Source organism: Glycine max, chromosome 12, assembly GCF_000004515.6.
Source record: "Glycine max cultivar Williams 82 chromosome 12, Glycine_max_v4.0, whole genome shotgun sequence".
In the NCBI taxonomy this organism is placed as follows: Eukaryota; Viridiplantae; Streptophyta; class Magnoliopsida; order Fabales; family Fabaceae; genus Glycine; species Glycine max.
In genome coordinates, this window is record NC_038248.2 from 35,850,400 (window position 1) to 35,869,927 (window position 19,528).

The 19,528-nt window shown below is 31.4% G+C and overlaps 3 protein-coding genes and 1 pseudogene across 9 annotated transcripts; 1 reads left to right on the forward strand and 3 right to left on the reverse strand.

The window, feature by feature from the left end:
• Nucleotides 1-2,035: 2,035 nt before the first annotated feature.
• On the reverse strand, nt 2,036-3,457 carry LOC100306264 (uncharacterized). Its single transcript, NM_001249291.2, is given in 4 exon segments — nt 2,036-2,241; nt 2,340-2,560; nt 3,207-3,296; nt 3,393-3,457. Coding segments are annotated over 3 exon segments (336 nt in total). The 5' UTR covers nt 3,295-3,296; nt 3,393-3,457; the 3' UTR covers nt 2,036-2,214.
• Nucleotides 3,458-5,669: 2,212 nt separating this feature from the next.
• Nucleotides 5,670-9,822, reverse strand: LOC100802417 (uncharacterized). 5 transcript variants are annotated; one of them, XR_001383960.3, is made up of 8 exons: nt 9,568-9,822; nt 9,066-9,179; nt 8,770-8,919; nt 8,058-8,131; nt 7,708-7,826; nt 6,665-6,704; nt 6,274-6,411; nt 5,702-5,928 (listed from the first exon to the last, which is right to left on the reverse strand). XR_001383960.3 is itself a non-coding variant. In XM_003540183.5 (7 exons), the coding sequence occupies exons 2-7, from the start codon at nt 9,070-9,072 to the stop codon at nt 5,877-5,879; spliced, it is 486 nt and encodes a 161-aa protein (XP_003540231.1). In that variant the 5' UTR covers nt 9,073-9,179; nt 9,568-9,822; the 3' UTR covers nt 5,670-5,876. The 5 variants fall into 5 exon arrangements, 2 of the variants coding, with proteins under 2 accessions (XP_003540231.1, XP_040863518.1); XR_417253.4 differs by having other exon boundaries at nt 5,870-5,928; nt 6,328-6,411; XM_003540183.5 differs by lacking the exon at nt 6,665-6,704 and having other exon boundaries at nt 5,670-5,928; nt 6,328-6,411.
• LOC100817170 (lysM domain-containing GPI-anchored protein 1-like) lies at nt 9,266-10,481 on the forward strand (annotated as a pseudogene).
• An 870-nt stretch (nt 10,482-11,351) lies between these two features.
• Nucleotides 11,352-15,635, reverse strand: LOC100803649 (flagellar radial spoke protein 5). 3 transcript variants are annotated; one of them, XM_003540186.5, is made up of 9 exons: nt 15,154-15,635; nt 13,479-13,563; nt 13,192-13,308; nt 12,866-12,930; nt 12,694-12,782; nt 12,526-12,605; nt 12,292-12,403; nt 11,863-11,982; nt 11,352-11,737 (listed from the first exon to the last, which is right to left on the reverse strand). In XM_003540186.5, the coding sequence occupies exons 1-9, from the start codon at nt 15,464-15,466 to the stop codon at nt 11,552-11,554; spliced, it is 1,167 nt and encodes a 388-aa protein (XP_003540234.1). In that variant the 5' UTR covers nt 15,467-15,635; the 3' UTR covers nt 11,352-11,551. The 3 variants fall into 3 exon arrangements, with proteins under 3 accessions (XP_003540234.1, XP_006592742.1, XP_006592743.1); XM_006592679.4 differs by lacking the exon at nt 15,154-15,635 and adding an exon at nt 13,824-14,382; XM_006592680.4 differs by lacking the exon at nt 15,154-15,635 and adding an exon at nt 13,824-14,297 and having other exon boundaries at nt 13,487-13,563.
• Nucleotides 15,636-19,528: the final 3,893 nt, after the last annotated feature.

Consider the following 19,528-nt stretch of genomic DNA (forward strand, 5'->3'; position numbering starts at 1 on the left):
TCGAGTCTCTGGGTGGGACACTAGCTTCCGCGACCTGTGAGCTACTAAGGATAGCCCTGCCGTTGGAAAAGGCTCTTAATACACGTGGTTCTTGCGTAAACTTGTTAATTGGGTAGTCGTATCTAAAAACCTATAATAAGTGTTGAGACTAGACTTTGCAGTTTAATAAAATATTTATTCGTTAAATTGCTAGCGTTACCAGATATGCTTCTTACATAAGAAATTGGAAGTTACCAGAAGGGGGGAAATGTGTTTTTGGTCCCTCTGGTTTTGACCAAACTTGGTTTTTGTTCCTATATTTTTAAATTGAATTTAGTCCCTTTAGTTATTTTTTTTATCATATTGAGTAAAGAAATTAATGAGATATACAGTAATAGATATTGGAAAATTAAATATTAAACAGAATAAATATTTAGTCATTAATAAACAAGAAATATGTTAATCTTACATAACTATAAATTTAACATTTCCTTTATAAATAATGAGATAAATTTTAAGAAATTTGATGTGCTTTTTTTCTTTTTATCGTAACTTGATAATTAAACCAAGTCAACCCGATACTCTCGTAACCACACTACTAAATTTCAATTTTAATTGTCAACTTTTAATTTTGAATTTTTAAAAATTGGAAATAAATTTCAATTTAATGATTTTTTTTTCAAATTAACATTAAAATTTAAATACAAACAACACTATCTATCTTCGTTTAGACTTGTGTAATAATCATTGATAATGATTAACTAGTGACATTGATGATATTAGAGACGAGAATCAATGATCATGGTGATGGTTTTTAATGATGATGGTACCAATAATTGCAAAAGCAAAGGAGACAAAGAAAATGACAATGATCATTGGTTGACGAATGATGATAATTTTGATGATAACGATAGATCAATAGTAAAGATATTAACAACCATAATTAAGATGATGACAATAAAGGTTATGGATGTGTCACAATTATAATGACATTAAGTCAATAAGTAGAAATGAATCTATGCACTTTAAACAATTCCTCATTCAATTCTTTTAAAGTCGTTGATTCTATTTCCTAATTCAATAATGTCTCTCCCCCTTATATTTTATTCCGAAGAGTAACTAGGATCAATCTAGTCATATTTCATGTTCTACTTAATTTACTATAGTTAATGAAAAGAATAATAGACTCTTAATTCATGAAAGGATTACCTATATTTCAAACGTTAAAGGAATAATTATTTGATCCAACACCTATGATGCAAGGAATAATAGACTTACATCACGATATCTTTTTCTTCCTCATTCTGAATTTGGTTTTCGCATCACGCAAAGGATAGTTCATGGAACCTACCATTGAGATTCTTCGGACCATGTTTCCTAGTATCCCGATGTTCATTGCTATACCATCATTTGCTCTGTTATACAATGGACGAGGTAGTAGTATATCCACCCATTACTATCAAAGCTATTGGACATCCATGGTATCAGACTTACGAGTATTCAGCCTATAAATGTTCCGATGAACAGTCTCTCACTTTTGACAGTTATACGATTTTCATGTCTTGAACTCAATAGTAACTAGCAAAAAGAACCAATTACCAGGGGATAATTGATATTTCCTATTCTTTCATTGTTCCCAGATAATCTTCTAGGCAGAGCACACAAATTGTGTTTATCTAGAAAAACAAAGGCAGCAAGTAATAGAATATCTACTATGGTAGCCGCAAAATATATTTTAAGGGCCCTTTGTTAACAGAATACCTACTATGGTAACAGCGAAATATATTTAATGGGCCCTTTGTTAAAGCTTTTGAAAGAGATGATTTTCAGAAAGGTGATTTTGCGAAGATACAAATGATTTAGTTTTGGAGATTTTATGGAAAGTACATAACTTGAGCTCTTTTTAGAAGGTATTAAAAAAATACTCCACAAAATAGTAAGAAGTATGATTTTCTTTCAGATTCTGATTAATTTAAAACACATTTAATTTTGTTTTTTCAAAATGAAAGTAATTTCAATGATGAATAAAACCATACATATTCTAAATAACCATAAGGTCAAACGAATTAAATTCAAACATTACTAAATTATATCAGATAACATGACGTTGTCTCCAATGTGAATAAGCAAAACCCATAAACCTAAAACAATATGTAACTCAGGTAACAAAACCTTGTGATTGGGCTAAAATACTAAATAGAACTGCAAATGTAAGACAAAAACACTTCAGACCTTTTAGTCGAACAAACTGAAACCCATATCCTGCAGAACAAAGAAGATACATACAAGCATTAGCAGAGAATTACGAATTTACTAAACAATAACAAATTAACAATTACTGCCAAAAGTTAGAAACTTACATCATCAGACTCCTCCTTCTCTTCTACTTTCTTTTCTTCCTTTGCTTCGGCAGCAGGTGCAGCAGCACCTCCAGCTGGTGCAGCAGCAACGGCAACCGCTGCACCGCCACCAGACACTGCAGACATCTTTTCACTTCCACTAGCAATTAGCTCATTGAAGTCTTTTCCCTTGACTTCAGTCAAGAGCAACTCAATCAACTCATTCTCAGCCTCAGCTCCAACTATAAATCACAAACAAGACACAAAAACAATCACTCCAAACAATTCAAAATCAAAGTTTTACCCACTTCATCATGGACTCCATATACTAATCAACCACAAAACAATGCTCCTAACTATAAAAATTACATTTCCTCCCAAATAAAAATCCTTGACTAAAGACTTAAAACAGCAAAGACAAATCAACAAGAAAATTACACATGGCTAAAGGCTTTAAAAAATCAGTCCTCAACCATGATTTAGGCTGCAACATCAAGGTATTTTTAACAGTCTGCGACAGCAACTGGAATCACATCGGCTGCACTTGTCCGCGATTTGTCGCAATATCAACAAACAAGACAACCACAACGCTTCCGAATTCAATCACCAATAACTTTGAGAAGAAAAATACTGTACTACATCTCATTCTCAAGGCATGATTTCAGTTTTCTACTAACCAACTCTACAAATCCCAAACTATATCAACATTAAAATAAGGCCGTTTCCCCCCAACATTCTTGCATTGAACACATAAAGAAATGCTATTGCGAACCCAGTTCAGCATTCAACCAATAACCCATAAATAAAAAACGCTCAATAATAATAATCATAATCATAATATATTAAAAAAGGGAGAAAAAGATAGAGTAGTTAGGATAAAGGAAGGACCTGCGCCGAGGATGTGTTTGATGTCATCGGCAGAAGGGGAAGGATTCCCTCCCAACACTGCGAGCAAGTATGCAGCGACGACCTTCATATCTGAATTCAAAATCAGCGAACAACAACAATTGTTAGTTAACACAGATCAACAACACGAGCAAATGGAATTGGTGTTGTGAGAGAAAGAATACTCACTCGCTGGATTGCGATTGCGATTTCGCTTCTGGTTTTGGTGTTAGGGTTTGTGCAGAGCGAGACGAGAGGCGCAGGAGTGGAGAGACATAATATATAACTAGGGTTTTCAGCTCTTGGGGTTTCATCCATTTTTTATTTTCCAGTAATGCCCCTCCTAACATTTAGGTAAACTTCTAACTTCTTTTTTTTTTTTTTTCTTTTTCAGTTTCTTTCAATTTTTTTCCTAATATTTGGCATATACAATTTGTTTGCACGGATTATCTTTTTGTTTTTTTTATACCGTTCAATTACTCAAATGATCTAAAAATATTAAATAAGAAATTTTACAAAATAAAAATATAACTTTTTTATTTATGTCACGAAAGCTTCCCTTTAAAAAAATTATAAACTAAAATTAATTTAGTTAAAACTATTTTCTAAAAAATTAATGAGAAAAAATTTACAAACTAAATATTATATATATATAGGTTTATTTTAGTTTATGGACAAGTTTATTTCTTTTCTTTTTTTTCTCTTATAAGTGTTTTTTGAAAGTTTATCCAAACAAACTCTAAAAATAACACATTAGTTAATGAAAATGATGAGGTTTCATTTTTTTTAATCAATTTGATAAAGAAGTTTCATTTGGAATAAAAAATACAAACAAATACCTGAATTAAATGACTTGTTTTGTTTTTAATTAAATTAAAATATTTCGAAATTCAATCTTATATTTAAAACGCATTCATTTATCATGCACTACAGAAATTCGGAAATTTAGCCTAAGAAAGTATTTTTATTTTTAATTATTAAATATCACATTATTTTGACATTATTTCCTAATTTCAAATGGTTGTATATGAAATTGTGAAAATAGATTTTTATTATTTTTACTTTTTGATATAAATCTTTTGAAGATAGAAAATAAAATGAAAATAATGTGATATTTTTGTTGTTTAAAGTGTAAATAAGAATTAAAAATTGAAAATTGAAAATATTTTCCAAAAATAAATCCCATTAAGTTTTGAATTCTCTAAAGATACAATTAACTCATAAAAACGAGACAATTAATTAAGCTTAATTTATTATTTAATAATTTTGTATTTTACAATATATCTTTAATTACGAATGATCTAGATTATGTTGGGAAAACATATTCTTCTTAGTAGCTCTTCTAGTGTTTTTTAAAGTTAGAATGATAGTTTCTAGTTTCTAATGTTTTATATTTTGGTTGATTATTTTTGACAAAATTAGTTGAAAACTAAAAAGTTAACTTATTAAATTAAAAATGTTTGATAAAATTAAATATTGAAATGATTGAAAAAGTAATAAAATCATGATTTATTTAAACATGATAATTAGGAAAATTGATAAATATATTTAAAATAAAAATGAAAAAAATATATTAAAAATCAGAAGCTAAAAAGATAGTGTTTTAAAAAACACTAAAAATTACTAAGAAGTTATTAAAAAAACTTTTTAATAGAATAATTAAACAATTTTTCCAGCTTTAACAAAATTAGCTAAGATATCTTACCCAACATAGTCAAATATTTTCTTTTTATTCTTATTATATTTATTAAATTTTCTAGTTACTTATTTTAAATAAATAATGATTTTATTATTTTTATGCTTTATAACTACTTCAACAATTAGTTTTGTTAAATATTTATAATTTATAAGCTAATTTTTCAGCTTTTTACTACTCACTTTTGAGCTTCTAGCTCACTTTTTAACTAATTTTGTCAAACATAACCTTAAAAGTTAATAAAGTTACAATTTATTTATTATTTTTATTTGAGTTCACATTAAATTCTAATAAATATCACCATGTTATTGGGTTTTACATCTCACATTTTAAATCATGAAAATTTTAAAATTAAACTATTCATTGCTTTGGGTTTGGGCAACAATATAAATTGTAGAAGGCCATCTCCGTTGGGCTGGTGGACTATGGAGTTGTCGCGTTGGGCTGTCTCTTTTCGGCTTCTTTTAATTATTTTAATAAAACAAAATCCAAAAATTAAATAAATAAAAAATTCATCCAGATTGAAAAAAATGAATCTATCGAAGCAATTCTACCAGACAAAGGCGGATTGAAGGGGTTGACTCAATTTTTATTAAGTAAAGTTTTTTTAGGGGGAGGAGGTTAAAGGTTTTTCTTCAACCTAAAAGAGTTTTCAGTTTCAGGAATAATATAAGCAAACTGCACTACAAATTTACAATTATTGGACAAGGGTAATTCTTAAAGAATTTTTTTAGTTGTTGGAGAGTAAAATGTTATCTAATTTATCAGAATTTATCTAACTCGGTTGATTTATGACTGAGTATTGGATAAAAAAACTCTTATACATGTAGAAATGTCATTCAAATATAAGGTAAAAAAGTAATAGAAATTCTGTAATTTTAAAATATTGGGAGGACAAGTAGGACATGGTGCAACCCTCGTGCCGGATCAATCTTCACATCAAGAGTCAATTTTTGGTAGCTAATTCCCCGATGGACTCAACCCTTTTTTCTGCTCTCTAGGCCCTGCTTTAAGAACTGCAACCTATTTCTGCATAAAAATTTACATTTAACAAAATACAACTGCACAAAGTAAATAAAAGCGGGGAAGAATAATTACATACATAGTACCAGCAATCAACCACATGAAAATAAAACAATTAATATTTAGTTGTTGTAAACGAAGGGCATTAACATATGCTAACACCACTGTGCAACAGGTAAACCGTAAAGCCATCTATCTAACCATACTATTGTGATATTGTCTATAGTTCAATAAGGATAGGTACGCGAAGGCAGGTCCAAACCATTTAACAATCCAATAATCAGGCTTGATAGCAATAATTAGTTGAAAGATATTTAGAAACTGAAATTCCAAGATCTATGGATCACTCACCTGGATAGCCAATAAAAGTATTGCAAAAACACAATTATGGATGATAAACCTTACTTGGAATCAGTAAGGCGGCCATGTAAGCTCCATCTTTGACGGAAACCTTCAATGCCCTCAACTCCATTAGCAAGAATTAGACGCCTATACATTTGAAATGAAGGTACATAAGATGTCCAGAGATTGAAAATTCTAACATCACATTCACACACCCAAGTGTTACATGATACTGAAGACATACAAATATTGGCAAAGTGTGTGAGGGCCAAAGTGACAGAAAAACGATGTCAGCCAATAGAAATAGTGAAGACTATAAAGAAGTTTAGGAGCACTTACGTATGTAGTTTCAAGTTATTAATGCTTAAAGAAATTTATTTTATACAAGCTCATTACATACCTCAATAAATAAAGTAACGTCCTTAGATATTGGTGACCACCTTGAAAAATAAAAAAAATAAAAAAAACTTTTAGTCCTAAATTTTGATTTTTTTTAAAGTATTCATTTGAAGCCCAAATGATAAAATAATAAGAACAAATATTCTTCTCTAGCATCACTCGTGTTTTGGGGACAAGTCCAATAATACTTTAGGAAGAGCAAGATGCTGCTGCAGCTTCCTCAAAATAAAAGCAATGAAATGTTTAGTCATAAAAGATGATCATGTTGATGGGAGAATTTAGGCCAACACAATAACAAACTCTATAACAGTGTAATAAGCAGCGGAAATAAATTCCCCAAAACTTGCAAGATCCTGTGAGGAGCACCAATGAAATATAGAGCGCACAAAAGAAATTAAGGAAAAAATGCAAGGGTAAAAATCACGGGTCGTCCAGACCAGAAAAATAACTCCACTATAATCAATGAAGATACAAGAGAACCTCCAACAAATGCACTAAAATCCCAAAATATAAAACAGATAATGCGAAACACTTATCTCTTTCTACAGATATCTTTTTCCCGATCCAACCGGACAATTTGAAGTATCATGCGCGTAGAACCAGCTGTCCAAAAATCAGCCTGATCCAACGGTAAACGAATCCGCAGTTGCAATTTGAAAAACGCTCTCTGATGGGTATGCGAAAATCACAATGATTTTTCCTCTCCTTCTTTCTCTCTCAATGATTTGTAACTGTTTTTCCCTCTCAAATAAGTCTCTCTCACTATATCTCACTCTTTAATATGGCCCCTCCCCACTTAAATAAGTGAAACATACAGGCCTTCTCATTTTGGGCCTTTACTCCACATAGAAAGGGAGCCAAAAAAACTCAACACATGTTTACAGAAGGAACTCTCCAGAATTTTTGTGTTTTGATATCTTAGGAAAAAATATTCTTCAAGGATCTATTATAAGCTAGCTTTATGCTCCTTCAGGATATGTAAAGCAAAGAAACATTCTAGACTAATTAATAAACATGGATCACATTATGACTATTTGAATATACCTCTCCAATGATGTAACTTCTGCTTCAAGCTGAGATGCCCTCCCCTTGGCTTCATCTAGAGGCATTGATGAACCTAATTTGAATTCACTATCTTGAAGCCGCTTCCGTATCTCCTTATCCTGTAATTTTTTTTTCAAAAAAAAAAAAAAATCAAAGGTGACGGTAGATGTAACAAACTGAATTGTCCTAAATCTTAATTTGCAACAATAACAATCAGAAAATATTTTACATATTAAAAATCATTCAAAGAAGTTATGAGTTGTAGTAGTAAAATGGAAGAGATGGAGGAAGGAGAAGAAAGAACAAATAAAAGAATATCTGTAACAGATGTGCGATAGCAATGGTCTCACCCTTCTTTCAGCACATTGTTTATATAAAGCAATTTCATCTTGACAAAATGGTTCGATGTCATTGATTTGCAAGCCTACAAGATTTAAATAAAGCTTATAAGATCTTCAGATACGACCATGTTGCAACACACATCTAATATTTAAACCTTTAAAACAAACAACAAATATCTGTCCACAGTTCACTCATGGCATTATCAGTAGATTGAACCTTGTTGAAGTTAATCCTTTAACTTCTCCTGTCTGGTAATACCGAAAAAAGTGTTGATTATGAAGACCATCATGGCTATTTACTTTGTTTACATGTAAAGTCATACAAAATCCCATGAGCTGATGTTCCCACTTAATTCTAATTACGAAAACAACAAAGCAAAACAACTGCTTAATTCATACCATTGCATCTACTCACAGCTATCAAATTAAAATAAAAACACAAATCTCAGAGCTTATTTTTTCTAAGGTTCAATCTTATGATAAATGTTCAATAATTAAAAAAATAATAGTCACATGATAAGGCTAAAAAAACAAGTATCTAATTTTTATTCTCTTTTCTATGCATTTAATTTCCTTTTTTTTATATAGAAATTAATTATTAAGGTTTTCAATGTTCTTCCTTCTCTATGTTATGTGTACCTCTAATGAGTCTCACATTTTAAGCCAGCAAAGGAATTAACAAAAAGAACATCTACATCTGGTTAATAAAAATGGGACTTACAGAGAAAGAGATTCCTGAGAATTCCATCACACAAATCAACACCTTGGAGTACATGGGAGGCTATTTCTGGTGGTACTACAGGTGATGGAGGACCCGTCATTAAATCATCACCAACCAAAATTGTTTCATCCATCGTTGGCTGTGCATCAACTGAAACTCACACACAAGTTTTTCAACATTTTTCATCTTCCAAACATTTGAACCTTTTCATTATGGTTTTAAGGCAAGTGACCCAAACCAAAACAATTTAACATGACAATAAAGTAAATAGTATGACTGTGGCTGAGATGACATACCATCCATGATTGCTTCCAGGTAATCCTTCGGCAAAAAAATATAACAATTCGGGTTTCTTCTGTTCCTTTTCTTACTGTAGCAGCTTACAAGTCACACCTCACGGGATACAATTGCTGAAACAAAATTAAGTTCAAATTACAATATTAGAATTATAATTGATCATTGATACGGTTAGCTAGTGGGACCACATGACTAAAAAATGTCTCATTTTGTAGATCAGAATGTTGCAGGTACCAAATGATCAAATAAGTGTTTCAAACATTTTTACAAACACCGTCGGGGCATGTATAATTTCGTAGGTCTATTGCCCCAGTTGAAGTAATTTTTCACAGACAAAATCCGAGCCATAATCCTTGCTTCTATTTTTTAGTTGTATAAATCAGAAGCCAAGACAAATCCAACACAACAATTAAAACAAATATACCAACTTAGAGTGAAATTAAAAACCTTAAATTACCTAACTCTCGATAAGAGTAAGGAAAGTGAAATGCGAGTACGTACCCGGAATCAGGGGACGACGCAGAAGCAAAACTTGCTCTGTTCTTAGTTGGTTTTATGATTTTTCGCTTCCCAAATCGAGATGAGGTGAAGATTAGGGGGCTTATGACTTATGGGTTTTATTTACGTGCACGTTGCTGGGGGGTTTGTTAAGGATTTTAGAACTTTTGGCATTCTCATATGCCATTTGATGCTTTTTCTAATCTCAGCTAGGTTTTCCTTCTTCCGTGTTAATCCTTAATCCCGTGTTTGGATCGATACAGAATAATTCATTTATTTTAAATGAGACATTGAATATTTATCATTTTAAATTTAATATTTGAATAATAATCTAAAGGGGAATTGTATATCTAAAATTTTAATTAACAAAAATAAGTAATATGAAATTCTCTTAAAAATAAAAAAATTTCAATTTCCCCATAGCCTACTCACTCTTCCAAATCGATCCCATTGCGCTTCTCACTGTGAACGTCATCGATATCTCTTACCCGACGTGGAGCACCACATTCTCCCCTTGAAGCTCTTCCTCAAAGTCCCCATCTCCTGCTCCTGCGACGATGACTTTCATAAATTTGTCGCTACTCACTACAAGACGCAGCCCTCTGACGCCCTCCTCCATCGCCGACACCGTCTACGTCGGCCTCGTCTCCTCCAACCAGCTCTGCGAGGCTAACTCCATTTCCAACCCTGATGTGAGCCAAAACCTCATCGTTCCTCTCCCTTGCACCTATTTCAACGGCTCCAATAACTCTCTCCCCGCGATTTACCTCTCTTATGTTGTTCGCCCCGTTGATACCCTCGTTGTCGTTGCTGCTAGGTACTTCACCACTCTCACTTATTTGATGAATGTTAATGCCATGGGAAGCACTGCTATCAACGACGATGATATCCTCGTTGTTCCAATACTCGGTAATTAAATTAAAAAATGTTACTTTTTTTTGTTCCTTACAATTTATAATTTCCTGTTTAATTTGAATTTCGTTAAAATTGAATTACTTTGTCCAAACAAGGAAATTAAAATACAAGAAATTAAATTGTCTCATTCAAACAAAATATTTACAAAATGAAAGAAATTTAAATCAAGGCAATCAAAATGCTGTGTATTTGAATTTCATAAAAAAATTTAAATCTTCCATCCAAACACATGGTGAGAAGAAGAAATGATTAAAAGAGAAGTAAAATCAAGCGAAACTAACACTTTTCCTCTACCGAACCGAATGTTACCTAAACTTATTTTCCTTCTTCCATTAATTTTCTTTGATTTATTTTTTTAAAATTCATTTGTCTTGAAGTTCAATCTTACGTTAATTAATTCATTTATTGTAGAACATAAAAAAAATTAAACCTTAGTTTAAGAAAATATTTTCTCTTTTTTAATTATAGAAAATGTCGTTATTTTTTAGTTTCAAAGATTAATATGAAAAATCATAAAAGCAACATAGTTTAATTTTTATGTCTTTCAACGTAAAAGTATTGCCGACTTAAATAGAAATCATTATTCGTATCTTTTTAATTAATGTTTTTATACATACCCACGATTCTTCATAATATAATATTATAAAAAATTGTCATATATAATAATTTGTGATTGGACAATAATATAAAAACACTTTTGCACCATTAAACAGACTTAAAGCAAAGCTGGCACGATGGATCATTAACTACTTCCTTCCATGCAAAAATCAACTTAGAGCTAAGTGTAATTCTTGTTCAGTGATTCACCAAAGTTTCTATACTTTGAGGTGGCCAATATGTGAGGAAAGTTTGCATAAATCTCACAAGATATATACTACAGAATACATTACTTTCTCCTTTCATTTATTTTGTCTTTTGATCAGTACTGAGTAATCCATAAAAGTATTACATACAAATTCTTCAACTGACACAAAATTGGGCTCGAACACTTTTCCTTTGTCCCCTCCCTTTTTTTCATCCCCTTGTTCTTAATAAATGAAAGCATTTCACCAGGTTGATAAGTCAACATGACTCATGCACGCCTGTACTCATCTCCACAATCACCAATCACTTTAAGCAGATCCTTTCCTTTCGCTGTGGCTTCTCTTATGCTGTTCATGTCGTCTTCATCAAGAACAAGCGAAAAGATAGCATTGGTATCTTGAATATGTTCAGCCAAGCCTAGTCTGACACCAACCATTGATCCTGCTACTGCAGGCTGCATGTTTGACAAGAACCAAAATAAAAGGGATATATACCAGGGCTCGTCCAATGTAGCATGAGAATGAGGTTTTAAATTAATAAGAACAGCAAATTCCTGTAGATAGAATAAATCAAATTCACCTGATCTAGTATATACTTCACTCCAACAGTTGCGATCGAAACGCCATGTTTAGAAGCTACTTGTTTAAGAGTCCGAAGCAGTCCCTGGAACAAACTCCATCCTCCCCAAGCATCTACCATCTGCCACCGGATGCAAAGTACATGAAAAGTGAAAACACATGAATATAACCAAGTCACAAGGAAAAAATTGTTCTCATACAGGGAAAGCATCAATCATCAACTTGAATTGTTCTATACCCTACATATTGATTCAGAGTTATTTATCATTGACAATTCCCCTTTGCCAGACCATCTTACCTAAACTGCTTATCTCAGTTTTCCAATACAGTGAATTTAGAAGGGATAGCAGCTTGCTATAGAACACCAATGAGGGTGCTATATTTTCCTTAAACTACCTCCAAATAACTAATGGTGGTCATGAAATCATACCCTTTTGTACTTTTGGAGGGAGGGGGTGTTTATTGCAGGACCAGCAAAAGGAATAGATATGTTGGTGTCAAGGAACTTCTCCGACAACAGACCACCCATTACTGTTCCATACCTGCATCACAAACTGATCTACTAAGTGGGAAAATTTGTAGTTTTCTTTTAGTAAACTTATTTCATCTCATATTTAGGAGAACTAGTTTCTATGGCTGAGAATTTATTTTCTGAGAGAGAGACGTTATCAGTTTGACTCCTGTATGCTGACAAAGCTCTGCCATTCTCTGTTGGGGACGCATATCAACAAGTGAATGTTGCACCTGATGTTGAAGACACCAATAAGGATCACGAACAAACAGGAATTATTAAAAGAACCGAGAAAAGAGAAATTAAAGCATTTGAATTTACCTGATTGCTTACAACAGGAATCTCGTTTTCAAGAATAATTTGTAATCTCTCTGTATCAAAATTTGTCAGAGCCACAGTCTTGATTTTACCTGTACAGAGCTAACAGAAGTAGTTTGCAAGAAACGTGAACTTATAAGTGAATTTGTAACCGTTAATCAGAAATGAAACTAACCTTCTTCTTTCAAATCTGTTAGGTGTTTTAGTGCATCCAGGTAGCCTGGATTCGAATAATCCCACCTAAATCCATTAGAGATAGAGGAGAATTGTAACAAGAATCCTTAACTTCAGAGAATCAGAATTATTTTAATAAGTAGTTTAGCTAGATAATGGAAATTAAGTACTCTTTTTCACTATTTCAGTAAAGAAGCAAAATGGATGATTTTGTCATGGATAATGTTAATGGTTATGATTCTAATTCTCCCTAAAATTTGAAGAATTGTGCTGCTTGAACCGTGATAGTTAGTAGATAAAAAACCACAACACAGAGGGATTAAATACCAATGGAACTGAAGCATGTCCAAGGATTCCACATCCATTCTCTTCCTTGAAACATTTATGCTGTCTCTTACGTAGCTACTAGTCATCTTAACTGGCGGAGGCACCCACTTAGTGAGACTGCGTCAAATGATACAATGGATAAGAAAATGCTTTCCTTTATTTTTACTAACAATTTAGAAGTATATGGTAGGATGCATACTAGCCAAATACCCCTCCAAAGAAACTGCATTTTCTTCAAGTATAAAAAATAATTAAGAAAATAATATGTAGTCACATAATCAACTCACCCTCTGACCTGTTCCAATAATTCTGGAGGACGCTCTCGACGAACTCGATCAATGAAAATCCCATATAGATCTTCAGCAGGTCCATCTGCAAAGGCCAAAGAACACAACAATGAGAATACAATTCTCAAAGGCCAAAGAACACAACAATGAGAAGAATCCACATCTAATCTAAAACATCTAACAAACAACAATCAAATGACACCCTCAAATTTGAAAATGAAAAATCAATTATCACTCTCTATTCCTCTAACGAATAACTTGAGTGTGTAGTCAAGGAATTTCCTTAAAGGGGTATATTAAGATGAGTTCAAACACAAAGCAAGTAGAAGCAGCTAAGTTGCATACATATATCAGCCAAATCAAAAGTGGTGAGGCCAGCATCAGCATATTTAAGCATAGCATCAACAGCATCATCCCTATCAATTCTGCCCCACCCACCACTCGTCTGCCACATCCCATTCACAACCCGACATATGACCAATGAATCATTGCCATTCTTGACGGCAATGCTTCTGTTATCCTGTGTCAGCACACATTGAAATGGTCTCAGATGCTTATGTTTTGGTGTTACTTTTTCTCTCCCAGTTGGTGTTCCGTTTGGACTGAAAGTGAATTTGCTCAAAGAATGCCGCAATAAATTCGACATTTCCAAATTGCTCAAGTGCCTATAACAGCTCTAGCAGATACACGAGAAAAAGCAGCTCCTTTCAGCAACTTTACCTGTCTCTCTAACAAGCATGAAAAAATAGGGACATGGTCACAGTGCCGCTTCGTCAGTGCTTTATCCTGTATCAGCTTCCTTTGATCTCCACCATGTTTTATCATTTTTATTTTATGTGATTGCAGTTTTTTAATTTTATTATTAGAATTACTAGTTAAAAAATTAATACTCTCATCCAATAAAAAAAATTGACATTTATGTTAAGTAGGTAAAATTTTACAAAAGTACTAAATACTTTTAATTTGATATTTTAAAGATATTAATATAAGAAATAATTAATACATTATATATTTGTATTAATTATTTTATTATAAAAATATTTAAATGATAGTTTCCTGTTTTTAATAATTTTCCATTTTTAAAAAATATATACCATTTGCCCAAAATCTAAATAATTATTAAATGGGAATTACTAATTAACAATAATTCTAAATTAAATATTAAATAGTCATTTTATTTAATAAACAAAGGAAAAATTAATATATTCACCAAAAAAAGGAAAAATTAATAATTTCATATTTTTGTTATTCAATATTTTTTATAAAGTATTTGGAAAATTAATAACAAATAAAATTATTTAATAATTAACTCTTAAAAAAAATAAATTTCTAATCCATATCTATATACATAGAGTAAGAATACAAAAATAAAAATATAAAAACATAATTTTCGTTTTTTTTAAATTATGTAAACCGTTTACTGTAATAAAATATATTTAATTTTTATACCTTTTTTTTTTAATAATTTAAGGAGGAGTATACATTACACAGTATCAAAGTCGGAAAAAAAAAATGTGTATTTCGGTTTTCGAATAAGGCAGTGCATGTTCGAAATCAAAAGAAAAATAAAAGCCATTAAATGCATTCACAGGCAGTAACGGAGGGAGGAGGAATAACAGGCCAATCGGAAAACTCCACGTCAGCAGAAGCAATTGCGAGTAAGAAGAGAACGTACAGTGATCGGCCATATCGAAGGTGGTTAGACCGGCGTCGGCGTAGCGGAGCATGGCCTCGACGGCGTCGTCTCGATCGATTCGGCCCCATCCGCCGCTGGTCTGCCACATTCCGTTCAGCACGCGGCATATCTCCAGCGAATCGTTCCTGTTACTCACCGTCACTCGCCGATTCTCGCTCGTGGCCGTGCTTACGTCAGCGCACCGAACAGAGTTTGAGCCGCTCCTTCGCCGCCGCGAGTCTCTCGAAGTAGAGTTGAAGCGCGTGGAGGCGGAGAATAGGCGATGGTGGTGGTGGCTAACTATCGCTGCCATTTCTGTTGGATTGCGTTTGAGACAGAAAGTCCCGAGCGGGAGAAGAAGAAGAAGAAGAAGAGGAAGAGGAAGAGGATAAAGAAGTAAAATCAATCAACCAGAAATCCAGAATGAATGGCTTCCTTCGTTCACTCGTTCCTTCAAAATTTTGAAATGACGATAGTGCCACTGTGCCAAAATTCATGGGCCCAAATTTATTTGTGAAAGCCCAGTTAAGCAAGCCCATACATATTCATGGACAAGGCTTAGGCAATTGCTTCCTGCATTTCCATAATTATTTTCTACACCTTTTTAAGCTTTTGGAATACCAAATAAAGAATGTAAAATTACATTTTGGATTAACCTTTCCATAATGAAGAACTTAATCTTACATTTCGGATTAGGTAATAAAGTTAAGGCTACGATATATTTTTAGTCACTATAAAAGGAAATTGATTTTGAAATGATTCTTGTAAAAAATGTTTTTCATCTTTCTATATTATTGTTTTTGGTGCCTATATTAAACGAGTAAATTTTAGTTTTGATTCTGTAAAGTATTTCTCTTTGATTTTCATCCGTGTAGAATTTGAAATCACTATTTTTTACTCTTAGTGTTCATTTGAATAGAGATACAAAAGCGAAATGAATATTCATCTATGAGAATTGTTATTTCATATGAAACTTTCTCACACAAATGAATGCTAATGCCACATTTTTTAATTGATTGAATAAAAATTAATATAAAAATTCAAAACAATATTTCATTTGAAAAGTTGGAAATCATGTGTATAACTACATTTACAGAGTTCAAAATAACTTTATATTCATGCATTTTTAGAGAAAATGAAAAAAAAAGTGACTCATTTACTGTAACAGATTTTAAATGGAGCTTTGTTCTAGTAGATTTCTCCAAGACAATGAAAAATAATGAATTTAGTCAATATTTTGAGGTTGGGAGTTATTGGTATTTTTGCGCATTATATAATAGATAAAAGGATGTTAAGAGAGTTACTATATTCATAAATTTTTCAAAAAGTCTCATTTTGAGATTCTATGTTGTCTTTCTCTTGTAGTTTGAGTTTGAGGTATTTTCAGCATACAATACATTGCACTAAACACCTCCCATATGTGACTTACCAGAAACTATCATGAGTAAAAAGACATGAAGTCGTGAACTTACTTTAAGGGGTTCATAAATCACTATTGGAGGTTGGCATCACTTGATTTTTAGCATGGCCTTCAAATTTTTCACAAGTGACTAAAGAAAGTCACAATACAAAAATTGCATATCGCAAGAAAATTATAACTAGAAAGTTAAATACAGGAGAACTATAATCAAATAAAAAAAGTCGACAAAAACACACAATATAACAAAAAGGAGGATAAGCCAACATAGGAAAAATGATCTTGTTTCTAAGAAAGCATCTATTTTATAGGCAAACAAAGTCACATGATTCAACATCTCCGAGAAATTCGAAAACAACATAACTTTTAAAAGTAAAATCAATCCAATCCAACTGAAGGATAATTGAGAATAGTAACGTATAAACTCTAATTAGATGATTGAGAACTAAAGTTTGATGACTGAGAAGTAGAGGGTGTTGATTGAAAAACTCAAGTCGAGTAATCCTTAGCTCCATCTATAAATTAAATAAAGCAATCAAATATATTACTATACAATACGAGCTTTGAAAATTCAAGTAACAAAAAGTAAACTATATTGGTCTTCGTTGTATCCTTTGATGCATTTAATGTCTGAGTGTACTTTAAAGAATTAAAAAGAGTTCATGCTATTATCTTCTTTCAAAAACATATTGATGTCTTTATCATGGAAAAGAAAAAGGTAGTAAACATGAAGAAAGTCGGCCAATTTGTTCTTGATCTTACTAAACTCATTTTTTAACCACGGCATCGATAGAGAAAAACTAAACAAAGTTTACAAACAAAAGTTAGTTTGAAACTATATAAAACACAAGACAACAATAACTTCATATTTTCCCAATATTAAAAGTACAAATATTTAGATAGCAATGAATGAAATAGAAGATACATAGTAATTGTCCTATAGGATCCATTTGGTTTATTAAAAATTATGGTAACACAACAAATATTTTGATTTCACCTTTTTTATCGGAAAAAAAATCAAGGGACACTACAAATCAAACAGATAAAATCTCTAATTTTTATTAGTTAGAAAATCATGGAACAATTTTTTTTATTTCAGGTACAAAATGTTATATATATATATATATATATATATATATATATATATATATATATATATATATATATCTAAAAACAGAAAAATAGTAACTAGTCAACTTATTTTTTTTTTATTTTGATAAACTCATTAAATTTGACATCAAGATATCAACTTGATATCAACTGTATTAAGTTAATTAATATTAAGTATATTAATAAATTTTATATTATTTTACTTGTATTGTCTATTATTCATTAAATAGTGTACAAGATAAAAAAAAATTATCTCATTTTTATCCTATCTTGTCCTACTTGTCTAGTATCATAATTTTAACAAATCATAATTTTAACAAATCAAACATATTCAGAGTGACAATGCAATTAAGTACAACAGTCTAAATTAAACATTTAATGATGATGAATTGCATAAGAGGAAAAATATAAATATACAAGATTGTCATATAGAATGACAAGAATTTGATGTGATATGGAGAAAATATTTAAATTGTAAAATAAATCTATACTTTATGCTTTAATAGATAAAGCAAGATAATAACTACCCCGAAGCAAAAAATGCGATCACCTAAAGCATCTCCAAATATTTTATATCCTAAACAAAATTCATTTATCGTCAACATTCTTAGGTAGTTATGCTTCGTGGGTTTATATATATAGATAGATAGATAGATAGGGAGAGCTTAGAGTGCAAAAATTTTCATTTTTTTCGTATTCTAGGTATTATTCAAATTTTCTCAATAAAAAATGTTGTAAGAGATAACATGAGTGTATTGTATAAAGCAAAAAGATCAAATGCAGAATAAGAAACACAAAGTTTACCTTTGTTGGTGCTTCTCATCACAAGCTTTGATTACATCATGCTAGCTTCATTTGCTCTACAACAATACTGCAGCACCAATTACAAATATAAATATAATTTCAAATGCTAAAAGATGTAATATTCATCTCTTTCTTCTGCTTGTAATAAAAATAATCAATATTACTGAAGAACATAACTTTTTGAAAAGTTTGTCCTTATCACTCATAAATAATCATTATAACATAACATGCATGGTAACAAACAATAATACACTTATCAAGTAGAAAATGGTTCGCGTATTTAAATAATGCATTATACATTATATGTCTTGAACTTTTTGCTCATTGAGTGACCAAACTGGGGAAATTTCTAGCTAAAGTATGTATGTGGAAACTTGCGTATCAGTGTATGTACATAATGGAAATAAGCTGAAAATTTAATTGACAAATTACAATATTTTTTAAGTCCAAAACCAAAACCTTAATCATAATTATAAATACCTTACGATGTCCTCAATGTTTAATTGTATAATTAAGTTTATTGAACATGTGACATCAATTACTTATTTTGCTTTCATGTGTTTTCAACCGAAACTGCAAAAAATTCTTAACAAGTTATTATTCACCAAGGTGTAAAATATGTAAGGAGTTTAATAAAAGGGTCTTCAGTCATTCTCCCCAATTATTTTTTTGCAAACATACATTAAACATTTTTAAGGAAATATATAATAAATTTGGGACATATAAACATATAGAGTGACGAACATGAATGTTTTCCAATATGATGAATAAGATAGTGACATAAACTCAGTCAGGGTGGTGAATAATTGTTAATATGATGAAGATGTTCACATAAAGGTTCACCAATAAGCCTACGAACTTATTAGAATGTATAAACTCATTAGGCACATTCAATATTTAACATATATGGAATTTGGGCACATGTTTTTTTACTAATGATAATGTTTTGATAGATCAGACAAAGTAAAATTTAAGTTGAAATTGTGGATAAATATATAAATCCTTTGGAGACCAATTGTTTATAACCAAGTAAATCAAATACAA